Raw genomic sequence first — 9,667 nt, forward strand, 5'->3', positions numbered from 1 at the left:
CTTCTTTTTTTTTTCTTTTTTTTTTTTTAATGTTAAAACTGAATGAGGGGGACCATCGGAAGCAGAAGACCGCATGAATCATTCTCAGTTTGAGGCATGTTATTTTTAAGGGTGCACCCACACCCCTTCTCTTGTTTTATTCATTCATTCATCATTGCTTCATTGATTTATCTACTCATTAATTTATTCCCTCTTCTGCATTTCACACTCCCATTTTGCTCCCCTACAAAGGACGATTCTAATGGGTTTAGTGTTCTTTTCTGTTATCACGGTTCTTGCAAAACATGCAGTGTGGTTGGTGCGCATGTATCTTTAGCTTGCGTAGACAGCACTGTGTTCTCTGTCTCAATCTGCTGTGTACGTTGCCCTCCAGGCAGGTTTTAAGCTCCAATGGTTTTGCTCTGTGTACATGCAGAGTTGCTTCTGTGTTCCATTTTCTGGCCTTCTATATCACTTACATTGGTTGTTGCCACCGGCTTATGTTACTTTCATAAAACAACCTAAACCCTGTTTTAAATGACATGTAGATGGATACTTGAAAAAGTTACATGAACACAGCCCGGAGAGAAGCCTGGGTCCTAGCAGCCAGCCCCGGACTCTCTGTACCAGGGACGTGGGGCCTCAGACCTGCTGGGGAGCCCCTTCTCCCTGGCTCCTCCGTGGGACTCTGCCTTCTGGAGGCCGCCAGCTGCAAGGAGACGCTGAGTCTGCGTCCGTGGCCAAGCCACATGACGGTAGACTCCACGGAGGCCTCAGCGGCACCCAGCCTCCCCCGAGCAGCTCTGCAGCCTTGGTGAAGTCACACAATCCCTGTGGGCCTGGACTTTCTCAGACTCTATCTGGGCCTGTGAAGTTTCATATGTTCTTTCTACTTGTCCCATACGTATTTGTTGATATTCCAGAACTGGTCAGGCCCTGGGGCTGCAGAAGGAAAGAGAGGAAGTCCGCTGCTGCCCTCAAGGAGCCCACGGTCCAGGGCGGGGGCGGGGGGCCCACATTAAACAGAGTGACATGGGTGACCATCTCATCACAATTGTCCCAAGTTCGCCCCCAAAAAGAACATGTACAGTGACCTAAATGTAACCCCAGGGCAGCCGCTCAGGGCTGGAGACTCAGAAAGGCTTCCAGGAAGAAGGGACGGTCATGCTGTGACCACAGGAGGAGTGGGGTTGGCCAGGTGAGGGAAGACCGGACTGCGCCGGGAGCACGGGACCTGTGAGGGCAGAGATCTGGGAATCTGCTTGGGGGGGAGCAGAGCGAGCCAGCTGGTGGGGGGGGACGGATGGAGGGAGAGCGGGCCAGTCTTACCCGGCCTTGCAGCCTGCAGTCAGGGATTGGGGCTTTATCCTAAGTCAACAGGGAGCCCCAGACAGGGCTTAAAGCAGGAAAGCAACATGATCTGGTTGGAGCTCATTCTATTATGGCCCTGGCTGCAGCAGAGAAAGTGGATCGCCTTGCAGGTCCCATTTGGAGCACTCAGCATGTCTGGAAACAGCTGGGTGTCCGTCCATCCAGGCGTCTCCCCCTGATCCCCTCTGGGGACTCCAGAGCCTGTTGTAGAATGCGTGCCTGCTCATTCCTCTGGCCGCCCTCCGTCTCCCTGCCCCCCACCCCTTCCAGGCACAGGCACACCAGGCTTGAGGCTCATAAATGCCCAGTTTTCCAATCTCTGTGTCCCTCTCTGCCCCCATCCCCCTCCTGAGCTCGTCTCTGGTGCCTACACTGAGCCTCTCTGGGCATCAGATATGGGGTTCACATTTGCCAAGTCACCCCTGCCCCGATGCTTGGTGGGCTGCTCTTTGTTCTCATCCTGGGGCTGTCTCTTCGGTGTCCTGTGGGGTCTGCAGCGGAGCTGGGAATCAGCCAGAAGGTAGCCAAGAAGGCGCTGACCCCTCTCCCCGACATTGCAGGCATCCTGGACCTGGGGCCCTGAGGGTCAGGGGGCCATCCTGCTGGTGAACTGTGACCGAGACACGCCCTGGCTGCCCAAGGAGGACTTGAATGATCTGAAGGTCTACAGCAAGGAAGGTGCCAGCAGGACCCACCTTTAGGGTGGGGGGCGGGGAGAGCAACGGAGACACGCCTGCTCCACCGCGGGCTGGGCCAAGACAGAGGCAGGAGTGATCGTCCATCTCCTGGGGACGGTGGACTCAAACATCCACTCTTGGGGCGCCTGGGGGGCGCAGTCGGTTAAGCATCCAACTCTTGATTTTGGCTCAGGTCATGACCTCGGGGCTGTGAGATCAGGCCCTGTGTCAGGCTCTTCGCTGGGTGTGGAGCCTGCTTAAGAGTCTCTCCCTCTCCCTCTGCACATACCTGCTCTGCTCTCTCTCTCTCAAAAAAAAAAAAATCTACTCTTGCTAAAATACAGAAGATAAAACTACTAATGCAGTTCAGTTGGAACCATGGTTTTAGAACAGGAATTACACGTACACAAACACATAGGGAAAGGACCGGAAGGAAATTCCCCAAAAATTACGGGAGGTCATGGTGTCAGAGAAGACAATCAGTTTTTATGCTTTTCTACAGTTCCCACAATACATATGTGTGGGGTTTTCTGTCCCGATTGGAAAAGTAACGATTATTCCTGAGCCCACGTTGCAGCTGCATGTCTCTTAATTCTAACCTCCTCTGCATCCCCCCTTCCTCAGACCTCAAGGACATGTCCCAGATGATCCTGCGGACCAAAGGCCCTGACCGCCTCCCTGCCGGCTACGAGATAGTTCTCTACATTTCCATGGCCGACTCGGACAAAGTGGGCGTGTTCTACGTGGAGAGTGAGTGACCCCAGTGCAGCCCTTCTGGAAGTTTCTATCTATTCGGTGCCCACTGAGCTCACCTCCCCGGGGTCCAGTTCTGCCCTCCACATTCCCCAGAGTCCCCCCTCAGCAGCTATGAACCCTGCAGGTGCAGGTGACTGGAGAGGGCCAGGACGTACCGCTTAGTAACGGTCACTGGGAACACTGTTGTCCCTTGAAGTCAGGAGGCCCCAGGGACAGGCCTTTCCTCCCTCAAAGGAGTTGGTAGTGACTTGAGTTTATGTGCAACCCAGAGCTCCTTCTTCCCCCATGAAGCAGGGGAGGAAGGGCTTTTGAGGTCTACATAAATACGTGTTGAGCCTCCTCCATGCCAGGTGCTGTTCTCAGCGCTGGGGTCCCCTGCAGTGAACTCTGCGATCACACCCCACCCGGGGAGAGGTGATGGTCTGGGGAGGGACACATGATAAGGAGCACAATGGGAGAAAATGACACCCACCAAGTACGAGGGACTTTCAGGGGCAGAGGCGAGGTATCACTGGCCCTGGCCGGTCCGGAAAGGCCTCTCTGAGCAGGTGACGTTTGACCTGAGGCCCAAATCCACAGTGAGAAGGAACCAGCCATTCATGAGCTGAGGGAAGAGTGTTCAAAGCAGAGGGAACAGCACGCACAAAGCAGAGAGGAGTGGACCAGCTTGGAATGTTAGAGGAGCAAAAGGGAGAGGTGAGAGGTGGGGGATGTGTTGGAGTCAAGGTCAGCGAGCTGGGCAGGGGCCAGGGCATGCAGAGCGGGCTTGGATTTTATTCTGAGAGCAGTGGAAAGCCATTAGAGGGTTTTAAGCAAGAGACTGTCAAGATCTGATTTATGTATTAAAAAGTTCTCTCAGCAAAATAGTTAGCTTTGCAATTTGCCATGATGAGGGGTGGGGCTTCCCCTGTGCGCCCAGCTGTCTGGGGGGCCCAGGATCTCTGGCATCCCTCTGGGGCCCACCTCTAGAAAGGCCCGCTAGAACCAGGACAGTCGCCGTGAGGAGCTGGCCATGGGGGCCCCAGACCCTCACCACAGGGAGTGATTTAGCCCAGACGGCAGTGGACAGCTACCACCCAAGGCCAGTTCTCCTGATCCACCCTGGGCGCTGGCAGTGACCTCCCACAGGCTGGAATGTCCCCAGTGTCAGGCAGGCTCTGCTGCCCCAGGGGGCCGGAGCTGTTGACATTTATCCCGTCCAGCCCAAGGTAACGTCGGTGGATGGGGCTGCCGGCAGGGCAGGCGGGAGTGGTACATCAGAACCTCTACCTGCTCCTCTCGACTGTGGCATTGAACTGGGACATGCAACGTGTTGCTGATAGTGACACCTGGATGTTTTCTAGAGGGTTCTGTTCATTAATGGGAGTGGATTGCCCTCCGGCCCCGTAATCGCCCCTCACTTATTGCTTTGGCTGGGATTATTCTGATAATTATGAATTATAATCCTTGCAAAAGACAGAAGTCCCCCATGCCGTTAAGAAGACACAGGTGTCTGGGTGTCAGCCTCAGATTCTGCCCCAGGATCCCAAAGTCGGGGCCTGACCTCTTCCTATAACAAGACAGTGACCAGCTTGTCCCAGTTTCCCCAGGACCTCCCTGGTTTTCACGCTGAAAATCCCTCATCCTGGGAAAACCCTCAGTCCCAGGCAAACCAGGATGGTTGGTCACACCATCAAGGAGTCTCCTTGGGAAGTGGAATGGCTCCAAGGCGACCAGAAGGGTTATGCCAAACCATACCACGTGCCGGCCAGTAGGGCCAATGCCTGGGGCCAAGGAGAGGTCAGGGTGGCTTGGCAGGCACAGCTCGGGGCATGTGGGCCGCTCAGTAGAAGGGCATTGCTGGCTCCTGCAGGGAGAGCTGGCCCCCGAGCTGGGGGCAGGGGAAGGAGGCTGCTTGGGACAATGGCTGCATTGTTCCCACCACGGAATCAATCCGCCTTGAGCCCAAGCACCAGAAAGAGAGACACATGTAAATCGCAGGCCACAAGAGGGAGAAAATTACATGCAGAAGCGCAAGAACATGTTCTTCCACCTGACCCAGCTTCCTGGCCAGACCCCTTCCCTCCCCAGCCCGGGCGGAATGCCTGGCTGCCCGGAGTCCTGGGGAAGCTTTGGAGCTCTCTGCAAAGACAAGTCAGCTTCTAAGCCTGAGATCTCTCCCCTGAGCTTCAGCTCAAGTGTAGCCTGAATGCCTGGAAGAGAACTTTTTAATTATGCAGATCCATCTGGATTTATGTAGCGATTAGGATCTCCTGAGGGTGCACCCTGTTGTTTCTGAGTGAGAAGGACTTTACCTTCTGTGTCAGCTCCTTGGCACATCCAGGGTCTCAGTCTGTCTGCCTCATTTCTTGGGCCCATCTAAGGGAAGGTGAGGTGAGGTATTATTTCTTTGCCTTCTGTTCATAAGCCATTCAACACAAAGGCCATAAGTTTCATAAGTTTTGCAGAAAGGGACATGCCAGCTCATTCAGGGGCTCTCGTAATACTGATACCTACAGGTCCCAGCTGTGTTAATGAGGGTTACCCATGGTTACCGGGGTTCCCTAAGTTACTGATGCTGTGTCATTTTATCTTGCAATGACCTTGTGGCCTAGGTGTTATTATCCCCCATTTAACAAACACGTAAACTGAGGCTCGGGAAGGTTAAGTGAATTCCCTGAGGTTTTGCTGCTTGTAAAGCCAGAACAGTATTGGAACCCAGGTCTCTCTGACTCTGGAAGTCATAACCACTAAGGTAAAGTGCCCTCAACAAGACATATAACCAAAGTCTAGTTGAGCACATTGTCCTTCATGAGGAGCTGTCCCGAGCCTGGGCTTCGGAGGTTCCTCTAATTTGCCAGTTTTAATCATGTACCCTATTTGTACGAGGACTGATCCGCGGGTGACAAGTCATTAACTGTTACCATTGTTGTTGACAATAAGTACTAAGCTGAGCCTGATTGTGCCCTTCCAGCTCTGCAGGGCATAAAGAAACTCCTTCTGGAACTGCATACTGTCCTCCTTCCATGCCTTTTGGCAGTGCAAGTATCTCCTCCCCTCACTGCATCCCACCTCTGCCACGCCGAAGGGCATCTCAGAGTCTCCCTTCCTCTGCTCACATGCTCCCCACCTTGCCTGCCTTTCCCCCCACTCCCCACCCCAGGAACCTGCCCGTAGCTCTCTCCCATGTTACACACTTCCCACATCGGCATTATCTTATCATCGGCCGAGCACTGCTCTTGGACAGAAATATAGCATCTTGACCATTTCTATCCACCACCACCACCACCACCACCACGACCACCACCACCCCCTCCCAGAGGTTGCCCGTGCTGGGAACAGAGTAGTAATTCTGCTCTGGCCTGAAAATTCTCCCACAGGGAGTAGCGTGGAAGCTATGGGTTCATTAGGTAGAGGTTTATTAAACACGACCTGTGCGACTTTGGCACTGGGCCCGGCCAGGCCTGTCTCTGCCCTCAGGTGACAGTCTCTCAGGGCCAACAATTAATCACTGAGCTCATACCCACTCAGAAGGGCTGTGATGGGCAAGGATGGGGGCTACAGAAGCACCACACAGAGTCCCTGGCTTGGTTTCTGGGCGTCATTCCCAGAAGGGACCCAAATCAAGGCCTGGAAGGAAAGGAAATATTCCCAGAGGAGGGAACAGCACTGGAAAGGGTTGGGGGACTGCAGTGGGGCAGATACCCTGGGGAAACCTGCCTTTCCTCCCAGCCACGAGACGGTACAGCCAGAGACCATGCATGGGGCTATATGCCAATGTGGCTTCCATTATACAGACAGGAATTTGGGGTATAAATGGGCACCTTGGTGTTTTGTGTCTGAAAGGGGAGGGGAGCTTGAGTTTCAGAATTGCACATGAATTTGAGCCCCAGCTTGGCCACTTGCTGGCTCTACGACCTCAGCAAGCCATTTCTCCTTTCTGAGAATCGGTTTCCTCATCTGTAAAGCAGGAACGTAACACCTTTCCTCAACACCACCCGGTGCTCGGTCCTCACTTGCTATCATTTCACCCGTGCCATCCCTGGGCGTTAGCCCATTTTATAGACGAGGAAGCCAGAAACTAGAGAGGTGGTCTGGTTTCACTGTGCCACATGGCGAGCACACAGCAGTGCTGGGATGATGACCGGGCCATGGCCCTCCTGGTGGCATTTTCTGCTTGTGCTTTTCTCCCTGTGTCTAGAGGACAAGCTACTCGACCATCTGACACCCCCTGGCAGGGGCGGGGGTCTGACGTGGGCCCTTCTCCCTCCAGACCCGTTTTTCGGCCAGCGTTACATCCACATCCTGGGCCGGCGGAAGCTCTACCACGTGGTCAAGTACACAGGCGGCTCCGCGGAGCTGTTGTTCTTTGTCGAAGGCCTGCGTTTTCCCGACGAGGGCTTCCCAGGCCTGGTCTCCATCCACGTCAGCCTGCTGGAGTACATGGCCGAGGTGAGAGCTCCCAGGCCTTCCAGAGGGCCACTCTCAGGGGTCCCCACAATGCTCCACTCCCCTCAAAGCATGGGGGGGGGAGGCCAAGATTGGAGGCCCAGCTGCTCCGCATCGAGCACATGCACCTGTCTGCCAGGCTCCTCTGGGCTATGCTCCAGGGATCCTCCTGTTTGCTGCATCTACTCCCCAGGGTTCCCTGTGGGTGAGGTTTTCTGGCATCCTCACATTTGTGCCCTGGTCTGCCCTCCTCCCTGCAGCAGTGTGGGCCTAGTTCTAAGGCACAGATCCCCAGAGGTTAGTGCAGGGAGCATACTAGCCCACACATGTGAGATTTATCGGCTACTTATATGCCCTGCTTTTCCCTCCCCGGACGGACCCTTCACCCTGACTGCGGGTTATACCAGCTCTGACCACAGGCTGAACCCCAAATCTCAGCCCCAAGTAATGCCCCCAGCCCTACGGCCAGATATCTCACTCACCATTGTTCTTGGTTTGGGAAACTGGACAGGAAGGAGAGCGCCTGCCCCTCTAGAGGAGAAGCCCCCCTCACTTAGAGTGTGTCCTGCTGACAAGGACCTCTCGTCACAAAGACTGCAGCCCCATACTCCCACCTCTCAAGCCCACCCCACTTTGCTCAGATATAGGGAGGGACTTGGCTGCCCTCCCCGACACAGGGTCCCCTCCCCATTGTCACTTTCAGAGTACTTTGGAGGCAGGACACAGTGGGCTCTGCAGAAGGTGAGGCTGAATCGGGCTTAGATTTATGAGAACAGGCTCTGGAGTCCGACTGCCCAGTTTCAAGCCCAGGAGACATTGGGCAGGTGAATTTACTCCCTGTGCCTCAGTTTCCCCATCTGTAAGACAAACGGCAGAAGTTTCTGCTTCCTGGGGTGGTTGTGAGCATCCAAACTTGTAAGAACTCATTCACAAAGAGCCCTCAAGTCCGTCAGAAGAAGAGAGATAGAAAAGGCAGCATTAACAGGATGGGACAGGGGCAGGGCTTCTGCTCCCACCTGTGCCTGGAGTAGCCTGGCCATCAGGGCCTCAGACTGGCCCCTCCAGCAGGCACCGACAGAGACTCACAAAGCAGACCCAGGCAGGAAAGGCCAGCTAGACCCCTAGGCCCACCTGCCCCCATGGTCTCTGCCAAGGGCAGGTGCCCATTTCCTGTAGCCGTTCAAAGCCAACTACACAAAGGAACCCCGGAATCCACTCATTTTCCCTCAGGTTCCAGGCAAGCTTCCTGAACCTTTCCTTAAAGAACAATCTGGACATAGCAAAATTCCCCCAAGCAACATAAAAATGCTCACCTATAGAAAAGGGCAAGGTGCCCAAAGCAGAGACAGAAGGTGCAGGGCTGGCCCGGCCATCTCGCGGGCCGGTTTCAGGAAGGGGACTTTGATGGGACAAGATCCGATAGTGGTTAAGAGTATGGGGGCAGCCGCCTGACCACCTGGGTTTAAATCCAGGCTCTCCCCCTTACTAACCATGTGAAACAGGTCTGTGACTAGAGGTCTGTGACTCAGTTTCCCTACCTATAAAACATGGATTATAATACTATCTACCCCCTGGGGTTGCTGCAAAGCAGAAATGAAATGGCAGGTGTGGCACTACCCCAGGGCCTAGCATACCACAAGTGCTCAATAAATGTAGTATGGTTATCGGTTTCACCCACTTTCGAAAGCAGGCATGAAAGGTACCCTGACCAGACTTTCTGATCCCCTCCACTCTCCCATGCCCAGGACATTCCCCTGACGCCCATCTTCACGGACACCGTGATATTCCGGATTGCTCCGTGGATCATGACCCCCAACATCTTGCCTCCCATATCAGTGTTCGTGTGCTGGTAAGCAATGGCCAGGGCTCAGGGAGACAGCATAGCAGAGTGGTTAAGGCTGGGGCTTCAGGGGCAGACAGACCTGAGTTCAGAGCCTGGCTCTGTCACTTACCACCTGTGTGACCTCGAGCAACTCACTTGACCTCTCTGTGCCTCTGTTTCTCTGAAATGCTGACATCACAGAGTCACCGTGGGCATTAAATGAAGCAGGCAAAGTATTAATTCAAGGTCCTGGCACAATTTGTGCTTTAAAAATAATAGCTATCATTCCTGGGGCGCCTGGGTGGCTCAGTTGGTTAAGCATCTGTCTTCAGCTCAGGTCATGATCCCAGGGTCCTGGGATTGAGCCCCACATCAGGCTCCCTGCTCGGCGGGAAGCCTGCTTCTCCCTCTCCCACTCCCCCTGCTGTGTTCCTGCTCTCACTATCTTTCTCTCTCTGTCAATTAAACAAATAAATAAAATCTTTAAAAGAAATAGCTATCATTCCTTTTCTCATTCTTGGCCCACACCATCTGGTTGGGAACCTCCTGTGCAATGGATGTTCAGTTCAGCTCATTTTATGCAGCTTTTCTTCTTCTTCTTCTTCTTCTTCTTCTTCTTCTTCTTCTTCTTCTT

At 54.0% G+C, this 9,667-nt stretch overlaps 1 protein-coding gene across 2 annotated transcripts in view; it reads left to right on the forward strand.

Annotated features, from left to right (window-relative positions):
• Nucleotides 1–9,667, forward strand: part of PADI2 (peptidyl arginine deiminase 2) — a 41,597-nt gene that overhangs the window by 18,435 nt on the left and 13,495 nt on the right. For both annotated transcript variants that reach the window (XM_025856452.2, XM_025856453.2), the window contains exons 5-8: nucleotides 1,911–2,028; nucleotides 2,652–2,777; nucleotides 7,036–7,214; nucleotides 8,957–9,060. In XM_025856452.2, the coding sequence (XP_025712237.1) occupies nucleotides 1,911–2,028; nucleotides 2,652–2,777; nucleotides 7,036–7,214; nucleotides 8,957–9,060 (527 nt within the window). The remainder of the gene's footprint in view (nucleotides 1–1,910; nucleotides 2,029–2,651; nucleotides 2,778–7,035; nucleotides 7,215–8,956; nucleotides 9,061–9,667) is intronic.

Source organism: Callorhinus ursinus, unplaced genomic scaffold, assembly GCF_003265705.2.
Source record: "Callorhinus ursinus isolate GAN/ISIS: 27379988/994484 unplaced genomic scaffold, GSC_fseal_2.0 scaffold18, whole genome shotgun sequence".
In the NCBI taxonomy this organism is placed as follows: Eukaryota; Metazoa; Chordata; class Mammalia; order Carnivora; family Otariidae; genus Callorhinus; species Callorhinus ursinus.